At 36.3% G+C, this 17,411-nt stretch overlaps 1 protein-coding gene across 1 annotated transcript; it reads right to left on the reverse strand.

The window, feature by feature from the left end:
* Positions 1-2,652: 2,652 nt before the first annotated feature.
* Positions 2,653-12,437, reverse strand: Mapk1ip1l (mitogen-activated protein kinase 1 interacting protein 1 like). The gene is made up of 4 exons (XM_076850471.1): positions 12,286-12,437; positions 5,461-5,482; positions 4,084-4,791; positions 2,653-3,153 (listed from the first exon to the last, which is right to left on the reverse strand). Exons 2-4 carry the CDS (start codon positions 5,476-5,478, stop codon positions 3,142-3,144), a joined length of 738 nt encoding a protein of 245 aa, XP_076706586.1. The 5' UTR covers positions 5,479-5,482; positions 12,286-12,437; the 3' UTR covers positions 2,653-3,141.
* Between the last annotated feature and the right edge of the window lie 4,974 nt (positions 12,438-17,411).

Raw genomic sequence — 17,411 nt, forward strand, 5'->3', positions numbered from 1 at the left:
AAAGGTGGCAGGTAAGACCTGGACAAGCCCAAGTATTTGTAAGTCGTCCTTTATTTATATTTAGGTACTGGGGACTGAATCCAGGGGCACTTAACCACTGAGCCATATCCCCTGCCCCTTTCATGTTTTGAGACAGGATCTAACTAAATTGCTTAGGTTGGCTTTGAACTTGTGATTCTCCTACTACAGGAATGTGACACCATGCCTGGATGAAGTCCTCCTTTAAGGAGCACTGAATTTTTAACAACTCTGTGAATGAGAATCTACGGTCTAGGTTTCCATTTTTTCATTATTTGTGGGTTTGGCATTTTAAAACTTGAAAAAGATTCCAACTCCAGAACACCATTGTTTCTGAACATATTGTAATTATTTTTATCAAATTTATCTAGAAATTCTTGTTTGAAGCCCAAATGTAAGCATATTTGATAGTGTGTATCCCTTAAGACCAAATATGCTTGGCAATGTCCTTCCATAAACCAACCTCAGCCTAGCCTGACTTGTTTTATTTATTTTTGGTACTGATGATTGAACCCAAGGTCCTTGACCATTGAGCTACATCCCCAGCCCTTTTTGAGATAGGCTTGAAGTTGCTGAGGCTGGCTTTAAACTTGTGATGCTCCTGCCTCAGCCTCCTGAGTCACTGGGGTTACAGTTATGTGCCATCACACTTGGCATAACTTGTTTGAAAAGCATTATTTCCCTACAAAGAGTAAAACCCTTCCCATATGCTTTTCCTCATCTGTTCACTGAAACTTTTGCTTTTCTTATTTCCACCCTAAACCTAATATCTTTTGGCCCAGAGTACCCGCAAGAATTGAGACATCCCCACTGCAAACCCTAGACAATTAGAGAAATGAGCTCTACAAAGATACAAGTACCAGTCGTAAGGTTCTTGGGGGAAAAAAAAAAAGGTAAAATGGCAGTCTGGGTCACTGGCAAATACTTTTAGGAGTATTAAATACTTTTAGGAGTAATAATTTCAAATCTTGGCCTTACAGCCCTTCAAATTGTTTAGTAAAACATTTTTTCCCATAATAAATGGACTCCACAATTATAGATCTCCACACTTGCTACCTCTTTTAGTGGTGTTACGTTAAACATTTCATCTAAAGCTAGAGTTATCTCAATTTAGGACAGTCACAATAACTATAAATAGAGGTATCTTTGCTTTCTCATTTTCCTATCTTATCCTTCCAGTTAAATGACAGCTTAATACTGACTGATAAATTTAAACTATGATACATAAAGTTACTTGTTTTGCAGACTGGAGACTACTTTGACTAGAGTTCTTGGTAGATATAGTTACTACCTGTTCTTAAAAAGAACAGGAAAGAACAACAACAAAAGAATACTTTTGCCACTATGTAAGGGCTAAGAACCTTTCCCAGTCTGAAGATACTTAAATAAATTAGTTTCTACCTTTGCAAATTCTGAAAGCTTGAATCTATCACCTGCTTAAAATAAGGGACGTTTAAATGCTGATGTTCCTCTCAAAGGTGACCATATTCTTTTCTTAAAAGGAGGTAGCTATCAAATCATTAAACTGGCAGCACTAGGCATTCTTGACATTTTAATTACTGGAGAAATAAACTACTGAATATTTTATTTCAAAGAAAAAACAGCTCCAGCATAAATGTTTTCTATAATCATCTGAGAAATCCACAACACAGTTTAGTAACCCAATGGATACATTCAAATTTTCAAATCATTATTGATAAATAAGATCAGATCTAAAGGCAAGGTGCCAAAAAGCAACCAAAGCTATTTTGGTAGTTATAAACAATACTCAATATTTAACAACATAGTCACACTGCTTTAAACTCAGTTGCAGAGAGCTACAATTTATTATTTTCACTGTAGAAGATAATGTTTTCAAAGATGGTACTCAATTCCACTTATCTGCCTGTCAACAAATACAGAACTTAACAGCCATAAATACTTTACAGGTTCAGGAAACTATGCAGGAGACAATGACATAGCTTAACCAGACTCTGAAAGACAGAAATATTTTTGATTCACACTTGTACAAAGAGAACAGTCATGTCTGTACGACTTATAAAGTTCTCCAAACATAACTGTTATATATTCTGTATGTTCTGATAACAAACCTCACATTGTGTGCTAGTCTTCTATATAAGGGAGTCATTAAAGATGTGTTCCCTCTAAAGAACTGGGGGGTGGAGGGTGACTTCAGGGAATGGTCTGGGCAGAAAATAAACTTCTAATTTCGAGGAAATGAAGCAATTTCTAGGGTTTATCTAGTATGAGGTTTAAAACAAAACAATTCTTTCCTTGAGCTCTTCCCAAAGCAATATGCATATCTTATAATCCATTCTAAAGTAATACAAACAGATATCCGTTCTCCAAGAATATGATTTATACATCTCTGAATGAATTAAAAAGAAAAAAGTTAGGGCTATGGGTGTAGCTTAGTGGCAATCTAGCATGTGTGAGGCCCTAGGTTCTGTTCCCAGCACTGCAAAATTAATTTTTCATAAATGGCAAGATTTTAGAGCTGAGCTATATAATCCATATGACAAAAATAAAACAAATCTAAGTTTTTTACTAAAAATCTGAGAATAAAAATGAACACTGGCTGGATAATGAACATCTGATAATAATTAATTTTAAAAAAAAAAGGTGTATCCAAAATAAAACCATAAGAGGACCAGGTTTATTTATCACAGGGGAGAGCAGCTCAAAATGTTCAGAGGCATCATTTGTTTAAATTATAATGTGATTGTTTTTGAAGTTTATTTGGGGAAGGGGAGTGATTATAGAAAAATACTTAAAATCTGCAACTTCATTGGCAAAATATTTTTAACAATAATCCTTATCATCTTAGATTTTTAAATGTGTAGTTTCATAATTTAAACAAATTTATCAAAGAGCTATTCAATTTAATCATTTCCCCCCCATGAAAACCAAATAAAATCACACCTGAATGATTTACTTCTATGTTTTTATCTTCTATGTTTTGTACTACACATCCAAGAGGCAGATATCTTCTGAGAGGTGCAAGAGTTGTTCTTTCATGAATGCCCTCTAAGAATAGTGAAACCAGCAATTTTTATATATGCATTCATTTGCATATATATGTACTTCAAAAAGCAAAGCGCCATCTCTTCATCCACTGTTAACTTAATGGTAAGACTGCAATAGAAAAAAGAAAAAGTCAACTTCTAGATTTTATAAATGGAGTTTTTAACTCCTTGCTGTGGCTTAAAATAAATTTATTGTTTAATAAACCCAAACAGCAAGTCAACTTATTTACTCTGGCATACAGCTAGCAAAAAAAAAAAAAAAAAGACTTTTAGAGAATATATATATAGCAGATACAGCCGAGATGGGCATTTATTAGCTGGAGTTCTGGTTAGTTTATCTTGTGGATTAACAAATCTTTTTCTTTTCCTTTCCTGTAAGGAGAATCTTGACTCTGGATACTCACTTGGCTTATCTTGTGTGAGATATTGCGTATTTTTTTTTTTTCCAGTCATATACCTAATACACTCCTCAACTAAAATATCAGCCCTATTCTAGTCTGACTTGACAGTAAAGCAAGAAAAATTACATTTAACTCACAATCAGGAATAGTAGTATAATCTCAAGCTCAACGCTACTAAGAATTGAACAAAACTTTGGCTGAGAAGCACTAGGGGGAGTTGCCTGAAAGATGAGCAACATACTCATTGTCTTAAGTTCTCAAAAACTCTCCCTCCGTATCAAGTCAGATAGGAAGAAATTGCTCTTATTAAACTATGCTTTAGTGTGATGCTATAAAAATAATATTGAGAGACATAAAAAACCACAACAAAACAGTCCAATTAAATGCATCTCAAGAGTCTACCAAAGGATGCTGTTGTGAATAATGTTTTTCCTATTATTAGTACTCAGAATACTTTTGCTCTTATCTTTTTAAATGCTGTATCTAAATTTTCAAACTTACTCATTTTATGTATTTGCAAACCTTAAAAAAAGATTTCAAAGACTCTATAATCTTCCATCCAGAACTGGGAAGAAGCAATCTTTCAGTTGTGCTTATGTAACTATTAGTGCATGTGAAGTAACAAATTGAACACTCACATGGGGGCCACCAGGCATTGGCGGAGCACCAGAAGGTCCTGAAGGCACTTGAAAAGGATTATTGGGAGTAGGATAGAGTCCTGGTGTGGGATATGATCCTGCAGGGGCAGGATATGGTGCTGGTGGTCCCCAGGCTCCTGGTGGCACAGTGCCCCATGGAACAGGTGGTGCTGCCCCTGGTGCCTGGGGAGGAGGAGGAGTGGGATATGGCCCTGGAGATGGATATGGCATATTAGGAGTAGGATACTGCCCTCCCATTCCTGGTGCCCAAGGTCCAGAAGACATGGATCCCCATGGACCTAAAGGACCAGCTGCAGATGGATCTGTGGGTGCACCATATGGTCTAGGTAGCTCTGGAAAGGGCATATTTGGTGTAGGATAGGGCCCTGTGGGGCCAGGGCCTGGCACAGATGGGGCTGGATAAGGACCACCAGGTGGGGGACATGATGGTCCAGAAGGAGGAAAGGGTGCTGGGGGTCCTGGAGGTGGTCCGGTGGGAGGCACGGAGGGATACATTCCTGTTGGTGCTGGTCCAAAAGGCACAGTGGAGGGTGTTGCACTTGGTGGGAGTCCAGATGGCACAGAAGGTGGAGCACTTGGGTTATTCCAAGGGTTGGAACCTGGCCAGCCTTGAGGAGGTTGACCAGGTTTGGTATTGCTCACAGCAGGGGTTTTGGCAGGGGAGTGTTCAGGTAGTGCATCTGCCAACTGGAATACAAAACAGACATGTCTTATTTGTCTTATCCAGGAAAAGTCAACATGATTATAAACTCAAATAGATTAGTAAACCATCAGAGTGAGGGATTACAAACCTCAATAGCATCTTCAAAAGCTAATATGTATTTAATATAAAACTTGAGGTGTTACCTTGATTATCAGTGCAATTTTTTTCAGAAGCTCAACTTTTCTAAATACAACTGATGAGATTTCTTATTCTTTTTTTTTTTTACTTTTTTATTATTAATTGTTCAAAACATTACAAAACTCTTTCATACATTTGATTCAAGTGGGTTATGAACTCCCATAGATTTCTCATTTTCAAAAACAGTTAACTTGAGGTACAGTTAACTTAAGATAATATATGTAATAGAATAAACATAGCGCCTGCTATAAAATAAGTTTCAGTAAATGTTGGGATTATCACTACTATAAAGTGTGAAAGAGAGCAAGAGAAGCAACACAAAAAACTTCATTTAGAGATTCATAAACACCTCTGGATACATTTTCAAACATGCAGTTATCTATGTAAATAAAGGTAAACCACCTATTAAAATCACATGCCAAAAAATCCAAGCATCACAAAAAACATCTTTTTAGACAGGACAATGTTTTCCTTAAGAACCAAAATTAACTCATCAAGGATAAACATCAACTTACCGAAAATTCATCAGACATTTTCCTAAAGAAAGAAAGAAAATTTCAAAATCAGTATTTATAAAAAACTCAATGGAAATTTTATAAATGTATTATTTTTACTTATAGGGAATTATCATTTTATTTTGTGTTTTTCTTAATAGGAAAATTTTTCGACAGAAGTTCATATAGCTCTATCAACTTCATCCCTTTTAATGGCTACACAACATGTAATAATGACTATATAGCAAAGTAGTTTCCCTGTGTTGCCAAGGCTGTTCTCCAACTCTCAGACCCAAGCAGCCCTCCAGGTCTGCCTCCCAAGTAGCTGGAACAAGCACATACCACAAAGCCCAGCCTGATCCACACTTTAAAGTTCTGATTTCTGTGGCAGTTTAGGTTGTAACAATGGTGTAGTGAACATCTCTGAATACTTAACTCTGCTCATGTGTGAAAAAGTACCATGAGTGGAATTCATAGAGTCTACTGCTAACTATTTGAGAAACACATATCAATTTACATTGTCACCCCTTTTTTTCTGGATATTATTAAATTTTTATGTCATTTTATTTCATTTTGTGTGGTACTGGGGATTAAACTCAGGGTTGTTCCACTAGAATTTTCCCAGTCCTTTTTATTTTTTGACAGGGTCTCACTACTTTGCTGAGGCTGGCACTGAACTTGTGATCCTCCTGCCTCAGCCTCCTGAATCCCTTGGATTAAAACCACACCTGGCTATAAATCATTTAAAATCATGACAGATTAAAAATTGACATCACTTTTTAATTTACATAAGTGGAAGGTAGAATAACTTTTTTTTGGTGCTAGAGCTTGAACCCAGGGGCACTTAACCATCAAGCCACATTTCCAGCCCTTTTTATTGTGTTTGAGACAGGGTCTTGCTAAGTTGCTGAGGCTGGCTTTGAACTGGCAATCCTCCTGCCTCAGCCTGCTGGGATTATAGGTGAGTGCCACATTGCCCTGTAAGAATAACTTTTTAATACTTAATTTACATTTCTTTCTGTGAATTTACTGCCATCTTGGACCACATTTAGCAGTTTTTAAATTTTTAAAACCTTTCTGCAGTGCTAGGGATTGAATCCGGGGCTTCTAGGCAAGAATTCCACCACTGAGCTATACATTCTAGCCCCACCATTTTAGAACTGAAATAAAATTAACACTCAATAAAATACAAAGATCTTCAGTATTCAGGTTAACAAGACCTAACCATTGTATATTCCCTGTAACCAACCCAAATAAGATATAGAATGTTTTCTATCACTACAGGAAATTTATTTGTGTTCTTTTCCCAATCACCTGTTCCCTATCATCACTTATCTGAGTTACTTTTGCTTGTTCTTTAACTTTGAATGAATAGAATAAGATAGCAGGTTCTCTTTGTGCCTTTGAGAATTTCACTACTTAGTAGTACCATCATTCTCCTCTCCCCTCTGCTTTTTAAGATACTAAGAAATCAGCTGTCATTTATGAGACTTTTTTTTTTCTACTTAGATCTTTTCAACTATAGATCCCTTAAATATTTATTTTTTGGTATAAAAATTTTAATTTTTTCCCTATGTATGACTTCTGGATTTTGTGATGTATGTATGAAGGCCTTCTCCACTCCAAGATTAAAAAGAAAATTATATGTTTATGGTTTAAATTGTTTAAAAATTTAAATTCTTCCAAGAAATTATTACCAAATAACCTAGGTTTATCAAGCAATTAAACTATCTTCAAGACTTCATTACTGCTACAACTATTATTTGTGAAATGGTTATCATTGAATGCTCAAGGTCTCTACTTCTCTAATGCAAATTCTATTGTCATCCCCAGTTTACAGCTGGAGAAAAGGAAGCCTAGCAAGTTACTTTCTTTAAAGTCTTAGAGCTAATGACAAGTAGAGCAAGGGTTCAAACCCACATACAATCTGACCTCAGAGCCTCAAGCAGGCTACAGATCCTCAATCACTTCCCTCAGATCTGGTGGACTCTATTATTTTCTACTGATTTGTACTTAGCATTTTTTAAACCTTCAATTAATTAATTAATCAATTAATTTTTAATGCGACACCAAGGATTGAACCCAGGGCCTCACATGTGCAAGGTGAGTACTCCACCACTGAGCCACAACCCCAGCCCCGTACTTAGCATTTTTAAAACAAATTTTAGTGTCAGCTACCCTACTGTTTTTCCCAGGTGTTACTGAATATTCTCATGTTTATTTTTTCCATGTTATTTTGTAAAAAATTAAAGAAATTGTTGGTGTTCTCATTGGAAATGCATTAAATTTACAGATTAATGAAAGGGACATATGAGATATTTAAAATGTCAAACCTTATTTGAGAACAAAATGTGTCTTTCTTTCAAAATATGACATTTTTTCTTTTCTCTTTGAGATGGGGTCTTCCTATGTTGTCAAGGCTGGTCCTGAACTAGTGTGCTCACCTGTCTCAGCCTCCATTAGCTGGGACTACATGCATGTGCCAGCTAACCTGGTTTAGTTTGTTTTCTTGATCATATCTCTTACTTTCTTACAAAAGAGATTTCTGCAAGCCCTTTTTTTTGTGGTTGTAAATAGGCTCTCCTCCATTGTATTTTCTAATTGGTTAACTATATAAATGGGAAAGGCTTTTAAAATTTTAGTATATTATTTTCATAAGCAGTGACATCACTGAATTATCTTAAATATTTTTAAGTTGATTCTTAAATATTTTTCAGTTGATTCTTTGGGGTTTCCAGATAATAATTTTATATTCTTTTTCCAACATTTACAGCTCTTTCCTCTTTTGCCTCAGTTAGGATAAAAAACAATGAAATGTCAAATGATGACAGGAACATAGTGATCTTTTTTCCAACTCTCCTGGAAATGATTAAGCATGAGTTTCATTTTTAGTTTTAGATTTTAAAAAATTACAGTGAGATTTTATTTATGCCTGTTACTATACTTATTTATTCCTATTTTAAGCACATGAATACTTATTAGTATTGAGCCATCTTGCATTCTTAAGGGTTTTATTTTTAATTATAATTTATCATGAGGAATAATCTCCTTGCTTTTTATTCAAAATATCAAAACCACACCTTGAATGTATTGCAAACATAATTATCCATTCATTTAAACATTAAGGTCTGTGTTCCACTAAAATCACATTACACAATAATACTCAGAAGGATCAATGTTAGATGAAACTGTCAATGTACGATATGTTTGAAGTCTATAAAAGACTGACATACTGTTCAAATACAGAAAATAGTTGTACATCAAGATTCACATTGCTGGATGTGGTGGCTCATGCCTTTAATCCCAATGGCTCAGGAGGCTGAAGCAGGAGGATGGAGAGTTCAAAGCCCGTTTCAGCAAAAGCAAGGTGCTAAGCAAAATTCAATGAGACCCTGTCTCTAAATAAAATTCAAAGAAGAGATCAGTGATTAAGTGCCTCTGAGTTCAATCACCAGTATACCTTCCCCCGCAAAAGATTCACACTAATTCTGGAGCAAAGAATCTTACTAAAGTGACCCATTCAATTTCATATGGTCTTGTTGGTCAGGTTTTCAGAATTTTTCCTTCACTCTTAGTTTTTGAAAAACATGATATTCAATTGACTAGTTAAAGAATTTCATGAATATAAATTATATAACAAACTCAAACTAATATACAACTCTGGCTTTAAAGTTTTTAAATCAAGTGTTGAAATAATGAAGTCCTGACCAAAGGAATTAGGAATAGGTCACTTCCTGTTCTTCCTCACTGCCTTAGTAAATAGACCTGCTCTCCATGCTTAAAATAAACATTGTTCATGTTAATTGGAAGCATTCCAATTTGCTCTTTAGGCTATATTTTCATGTAAAAATAGATTGAAAAAAAGAGTTGGGACATCAGTAAATTCAACATGAGTAAATTTACAGAACGTAAAAATATCTCAATTTTCTAAACAGCTATTCTAAAAGAGCTGAACTACAATAATTAGTAAGATGAGGCAAGTGTAAACTTGAATTTGTCAAAAAAAAAAAAAGCTTATAATCAATAAATGTTTTCATTCTTCCTTTTTGGTCTAATTTAAAGCTATTACTTTTAACAATTTCCATTACAACTTTATGACACAATCTACCCATTACCTGAAAAACACTTAATTTCTGAGCAGCAAGAATAGTAATTTCAAACAGAGTACAAAATGTCTTTAACATACACTAGAAAAGTAAAAACATTTCACTGACACCGAAGGCCTTTAGTGGGAATGACAATTTAATTATCAGAAGTTAAGAAAGCTGAATTCCTAGCAACATCGGACAAGTAATAATTCAAAAAATCAAATTGTGAAGGAGTGATAAATAGTATGAAATACACTAGGAGACCTGGATATCAATCCTTTTAACAAATGCAAATTTTCAAACAAGAGATCATTTTCTTATCTATAAAACACAGAATTCCTAAAGGACTTAAGGGTATATATTTCCAGAGCCACTCCTGACACCTAGCTACCTCACAGATAATTAAAAAATAATTATTTATATAAAGTGCCATAAAATATTTATTCAGAGAAGCTAAACCAAGTGTGTTGGCACATGACTATAATCCCAGACACTCCAGAGGCTGAGGCAAAAAGATCACAAGTTCAAGGCCAGCACTGGAACTAAGCAACACCTGTCTCTTAAAATCAAAAAAAGGGCTGGGGATGTAGCTCAATGGCAGGACACTCCAGGGTTCAATTCCCAGTACTTAAAAAAAAAGGAGCTAAGGTAAATCAGAATTTTTGTGTTCATTTGTTTAGCATGGGCAAGACTGTGAGTATTGTATTGAAAACAAAATTTGAATTAGAATATATGCTAATTTTTATTAGCATATTTATAAAATTATATTCCATTTTTTACACTGGATAATTCAAGAAATTGTGATGGAAAAGTTTTGAGCACTTAAAATTCCCAGTAATACCATTTACATTTATTTAGTTACTTTCTGGAAAATATGTGATAGGCACTGTTGGGCTGTGGGAAAATTAGTACTATGGTATGAATATTCCTGAGAAGTGGTGTTTCTGCAGTTTAGCTAGACTATAGAAAGCAAAAAAAGGAGAAAATTTTAGCAGAAAATTCTTAGACAAGTGTTTGAATCATTTCACTTAAAAGTCAGTTTACCTGAATGGACTTGTTTCTTCATCAATATAAAATGAACCCATAAAATTAAATGGAGACTAAATGGGACTCTTGGATCAAGTTCTAAAATCATGCTTGGAAAACAGTGGGTAGAAAACAAATATCAAATTCTCTTGTCTTCCTTTGTATATGAACAATATAGCATAAAATTAGAAGAGTACATTGCCTGCTCTTCCCTAGATGGCTGGACTCTGGCCAAGTACAACTTTCGCAATCTCAAAGGTAAAGGGAGACCGGAATAGCATTCACCTCACAGATTTGCTATGTGATTTATATAAAATAAATTAACAAATCTCTGCCTGGTATAGAACAAAATCTTATCTAACACTAGCTTTTACAACTTCTGTCTTCCATAAACCTTTATCTGCTGTTCTCAATCCAGAAACATTTGAAAATAATTTTTCCAAGTTTGGCACAAAACTTATTTGATGGCAAAATCTGACTTGAAGCTATTCATAGTTTTTACTAATTCCCACTTAGATTGAATATTCACACCCACTGCTGTACAATCTATTTTCAGAGCCCAGGATAGAATCTAGGACTCTGAACATGCCAGGCAAACACTCTGCCACTGAGGTGCGGTCCCAGATCCTGCATAAATATTAATGTTAGATTATGGGTTGCTACCCCGATTCTGCTGGGGGTGTTACCTCATTTATGTAGACCAGTCTTTGGCAGACTGGAGATAGGCATTTACCATTCCTCCTGGAAAGAAAACTAATATTTCAACATATACAACTCATAAGTTTCTAAAGCAAGTTAAGTTTTGCATAGGAGGCTCAAAGACACCAATAACTAGAAATATTTCTATTATTCCTGCCCAAAGAGTACTACTGAATAAAGAACTTATGAAAAACTTCTGAGGGCTATGCCCATAATGAGGATTCGGTTTCAACACAGGCCTTTACAACCTTCAGGTGTACAAGTATTTCTCCAGTAGTAAGGCTGTAATATTTTTTTGGTTCAATGTGATTTGATGCTTCGACATTAGAAGCATCATCTATTAAAAGCACGCCGTTTTCAAGGTAAAAAGAAAAGACGGTTCAGGCATTTACAGGCGACTATGCATAATACGTGCTTCTAAATCCTAAAACGAATGTTAACAGAACTTTGCACTTGTAGTTTGTCAGGCGAAGTATCTAATGCATCTGTGAGCAACTCTAGTTGAGCGATTGATCATGAGCTCAGAGACTCTAGTAAGAATCCATTCCGGCCTTTCTCTCCCTTTTCATCAGAAATTAATGAATGGGGTGGTGGGGGTCATGGCAAAGGGGCACAGGGCCGGAAGCCCTGAAGGGCCAGCGAACAAAGGGAGTCCGGGATCAACCGGAGCGAACCGGCCACGGAGCGGGTCGCGCCGCCCGGGAAGGGGGGGAGGGGGTCGGGTCGGCCACCTCCCGCTCCGCCCCGCCCCCAGCCAGGCCTGACGTCAAGCGCCGAGAAGCCCACGGAGCGCGACGTCAGCGTTCCCCGACGCCTTCTCCCTGGGGACGGCGGGGGGAGGGGGCCCGCGGCGCGAGGGGAGGGGAACAGAACGCTTGGCTCCGTCTCCCCAGGGTGCTCACGGCCCAAGCAGTGGAGATGACTCAAGGCACCTCCGTTACCGCGCCCGTCTCCCGGTTGCCGCGCCCGCCAACCGCGCAATCGCGGCTCCCAGCCCTCTCCGCAACCCTCACGAGCGCCGAAGCAGCCTCACCTGGCAAGATCCGAGCCCGCAGCAGGATGTAGCAGCGGCGATGGTTTAGAGGGAAATGGGCGATGAAGAACCAGGCGGAGCCTGACTGACGACAGCGGCGGCAGCACCAGCAGCAACAGCAGAGGCAGCAGCGGCAGCAGCGCGCGGCTCCTCCTGGCGCCGGAACAGGAAGCGCCGAGCGCACCGCCCCCGCCCCTTGACCGGGCCGCGTTCGCCCCCTGCTGGGCGCCGGCGGGACTGCGCCTAGTCGCCGGCCGCGGGCTGCCGTTTTCTTTTTGAGGGCCGCGGGAAGGGTTCCGAATTTTCCAACCTCCCAAGGACTCAGAGCATCGCCTGTAGTCGGCGATGTTCAAGGTAGCCTCATGGAAATTGCCACTTCTTGACTTTGACTTGAGGGCAGATTCGGGATCCCCACTCTGGACTCCAAGCATTTTGGGTGTGGGACGCGGTCTGGCCGGACCGAAGGCCCGGACCCTCCGGACAGAATTGAAGAGAGCTGACTAAAAAGGTCACTGTAGGAAACAAATGTGTGTAAATGGTTTGACCAGTATTTGCTAAAGGTTGTCTGCAGACTTCTCCCAATTCACGCCTCTCCTCACATGTTCATTTTTGAATAAACATTAGGTACCATATAGTGGGGCCCAGGAGGTGGACACATGGACCCAGCCAAGAAATCTGCTGGGTAGTAATGATGTATAAGAGTGATGTGGGTATAAAAACAAATACCGGAACATACATTATTTTTATATAAAAATGTATGTAGTTATGTGTGTGTAAGCCATTAGTGGGTTAGTGGGTGACTAAAAAACCTCTTTAAAGACACCAAGTGGACCTACTCTCCAGTTTTTAACGGAAAAGGAGTAACAGGAAATTTGGATGCGTAAGACTTGGGGTAGTCCTAGTTGGGATGAAGGCACAGTTTCGGAAAATTACACTACCAGTATGGAGGACCTATCCTGTCCTCAAAAGAGGCAGCGAATCAGCAGTGACTTATGGAGTCATTAAAGCCTGGCGTAACAGAAAATAAAATGGTCTGGTCTTAAATGCAAATTTTGATATCTTGCTCTCATTTTTAGAATCAAATCTAAAATATTTGCATCATAATGTTACCTTCTTTTGATTAAAAAAAAATTATACCCAATTGGTGTGCCTCCCTCACCTCACCTTAGTCCTGACTTTGGGTATCGAAAGCTTTTCCTTGCCTGCCAAGGACCAGTAAAGGAGCACGCTGGAGGTTCTATAGGAATGACATGTCTACAGGAAACATTTGCTTAGTTACAAACTCCCCATCTAACACTTTTTCAACTGATGTGTCCAGTTCTTTCAATTCTTTACAGTTGTCAGATCGGCAATGTGATAGGAAGACTTTCCTACCTTATGTTCCCTTCCCTTTTAACCTTAGTTTCACCACAAATAAATCTTGCAGGTATAATTGCATCCTGGCCTGTTTCTGGAAGCACCCAAACTGATAAAAACTAAAAATGTATACAAACGGATGGTGTTTAAGGATGCGAACTTTTCAAAAGTGTTCCTTTTCAAATACCGAGTTGAATGTGTGAGGTAAGGACATTTTAAAAACAAAACACAAAGTCTTTGGGTTTCACATGTGAAGATTTAATTAAGTGAAAAATTATTCGGATCAAATTGTTTAAACTCACATCCAAGAAAAAACAGTCAACATCAAAATTAGAAATAAAAGTGGAAATAGACTACTTTGGGGGGTATGGTGTGGATCATACAAGCCTGATTGACAAGAGTAGTTTTGTGAAATTACTATTTAAAACTCTGTATATTCAAGTATTTATTGTTTGTACTTGGCTAATACAGATTTTATTCAATTCTAGCAAAATCAGCATAATTTGAGTAATTTCCTTAAGTTTTTACACCATGGCTCTCAAGGCTGAAAGCTTAGATTTGATCATAACCATGGCAAAGTGATTATCATTTTTATTGCAAATGTAATCAACTTAAAAAGACAAACATCAATTTGACCTTATGAAGGGCAAGAGGAAATTGCAATTGTTCATTTAATTGCAGTCTAAACCATAAATTCAAATTGTACTGTTTTCTATTGTCACATCAAGCCAAGAAAGCCTATTACAGACTACAAAAAGTGAATGTGACTCTGCAGGGTCTACTAAAGAAATATTTTGAAAACCTACCATCACATTATTACTTTATGGGTGTACAGCAATTATTTTCAAGTATGCTCCATGGGTCACTTCTTACCAAAGGATTAACCTTCAGGAAGTGAAGTGAAAAGTATTATTACCTACACTTAATAGGAAATGAAGGCAAAGGAAGATTGAGCAAGCTATTCAAAATTACAAAGTAAAAGAATAGCTTTGAGATAGGATTTATGAGCTAACCCTCTTTCCATTGTATTATAAGCAGTCTATATGTTGCTTACAAGCCAATGTATTTTTAAAAGTTACCTCAATTTTTTTTTTGTGTGTTCAATGTCTTAGTAAAGATTTATAGTGCTGCTTGTTTCTAGTAGGTCATCAATAAAGAAAAACTCTTTGTGCTTTGTTCTTTCTTTAGAAATACAAGTGAATGTAAAACTGATTATGTTAAAACAAAAATGGGTAAAATATTTTTTTCCCAAAGTAAAAACAAGATTCCTTGACTTAAAAAATCTTTTACTTATGTGGGCATTACTTAACATTTCTAAAATAAAATAAATTACTTAACATTATATAGTAGGCTATTTTACATTATTTTGTTGTCTGCAGGAATGTATTATAACTAAGGCTACTTTCCTGTAAAATTTGCTCTACAAAAGTCAAAATATAAAATGTGACATGTCTATTGGATTCTGAATATAGCTAAATGTGATGAGAAATATTTTTAATGAAAACAAGAGTTAGATCTCAAGGTTTTTGTTTCATAGGAAATAAGTGCTCTAATACATGTATCTATAAAATGATCCAAACTTCAGACACAGGAAGTTGATAACTTGATTTATTTTAATGGCTTTGGCTCATGAATAAATGATAAAATTTTGCTTTTCCTTATCAAAAGAAGTGTAATTTATATGAGTCCTATTGCCACATTTGTTCTTCTTTTTAAAGGATTTTTAATTACTAAAGCATTCTTTATATTATTTATAAGAAGTCAAAACTTTAACTGAAAGCTGTTTTTTTGACCACAGTTGGCCATTAGCTGAAATTCAGGAAAGAACACAGGTTTGATCACCAAATCAATAAATCTAGCCACAGGCTGACTAAAAGCTTCCTTTAATCTTCCTATTAGGTCTTCCTTTAAATTAAACCATTCCCTCTATGAATTATTTAGGTGAATGCATGGTTATAGAAAGATTACATATGACTTTTCATACAAAATGCTAAGGAACCTAAAAAAAGAGAAAACCCCATTCAGCATATTCCAAGAATTACAGCATGAATTAAGATGCTATAGATTAAAAAGGTGGTGGGGGGGAACGTGTTCGAGGAGAGGATATATATCCTGAAAAGCTTGAGAGAAAAATAGAAAAGTGAAGTTTATTTCCTGATTAGCACAAGATAATTCCCAAAGCACAGCTAAGTGCCTGGTCCAGACAAGCTATTAGCTATTAAGTAGTTCCCTTTCACTGTCAAGTCTTTTCCCTGAGGTAATGCCTAAATTCTTAATATCTTATTTTCTTTTAGCTCCATTCTCTTTTACCAGTAAGCTCTACATATTTCCACCATGCTGAATTCTTTCTCAACTCTGGAGTTTCTACTTTTCAAATGTTCATAATGTTTACTCTAGTGCTATAAAAGTGTCGGAATAGAAATTTTGTATCTTTTCACATTTTTATTCTCAAAATTTACTCATTTTATTATTTTGTTTTGTTTCTGCAGTACTAGGGCCTTGCTCACATGAGGCAAGAACTCTACTTCTGAGCTACATCTCCAGTCCTTATTTTATTTTGAGACCCTCTTGCTAAGTTGCCAGGTTGGTCTTGACCTTGCAAACCTCCTGTCTCAGCCACCCAAATAGCTAAACTTACAGCAGCCACCATGCCTAGTTCAAAATTTACTCATTTTAGTTACAGTCAATAAATACATTTTTGATGACTTATATATAATACTGATGTTCTTCCATGTGTACTCTCACAAAAACATAGAGAAAGGGGATAATCTTTTAATATTCTAATCCCTTAATTTTTTTAAAAAATTAAGTTCTTATTCTTTTCCATTCATGATAAATAATTTCCTCCTCAAGTCTTTATATATGTCTACTTTCCAAATTTCTTTTAATTGTAGCAAATACCAAAGGGAAAATACAAATCATTTCAGAGTAAATGAATTGCCTGGCTGTTCTCATGTAGTAGATACTTCAAGGATGCACATATGGCAGTATTTTGAAAATGTTAAGAGTTGTTAATACCTTGAATTGAAAAAAATAAAAAAGCCCAGAGAAAATATACCACAAGTAATCAGTTTGAATTATATGAAAAGCTATTTAGATCTTGACTTTCATAGAAACACTAATTTTTACCACTATAAAAGATAACATAATTATATTTCATTTTTCTTTATAAAACTACCCTTTAACAGAATATTCATAGGCTAGTCATTCCTTAGGTTTTCAGTACTGATAAAAAGTTATTTTTAAAAGAAAAGTATTTAAAATAATTGTTTCACAGAAACAGAAAGTCTTATCAAATTCTGATAAAAAACTATAATCATGGGTAGAGTCTTACCACGCTATTTTCTTTCACCAAAGATGGTTATTTAGGAAGTGTTATATTAATAAGATAAGCTTCTCAGTGATCTATAAAAGTGCCACAATAAAGATGAGGTAGTATGAGACTTTTCTACCTTTGTAAAAGGTAAATATCATCTTTAGAAGTGATATTTATCCTGACACTGATGTTATGATAATCCTGAGTCTCATCACTTCTAGAAGAGGTGCCACTTGAGTAGCTACCTTTTGTAGAGATCAAGACAATCTTGAGACCACTGAGAAGAAAATGCTAGAAGATAATGGTAACAGATTTTCCTGGCTTAATTTTGTAATTGCTAAAAGTTTACTTTAAAGCTATTATTGAAAAATGCTATTTTTATGTTAATAGCAGACCTGCAAGATAGGAAATGGTATTTCAACATAAAAGCAACAATAAATAAAACATTTGCTCT

The sequence above is a fragment of the Callospermophilus lateralis genome, chromosome 3 (assembly GCF_048772815.1).
Source record: "Callospermophilus lateralis isolate mCalLat2 chromosome 3, mCalLat2.hap1, whole genome shotgun sequence".
NCBI lineage: Eukaryota > Metazoa > Chordata > Mammalia > Rodentia > Sciuridae > Callospermophilus > Callospermophilus lateralis.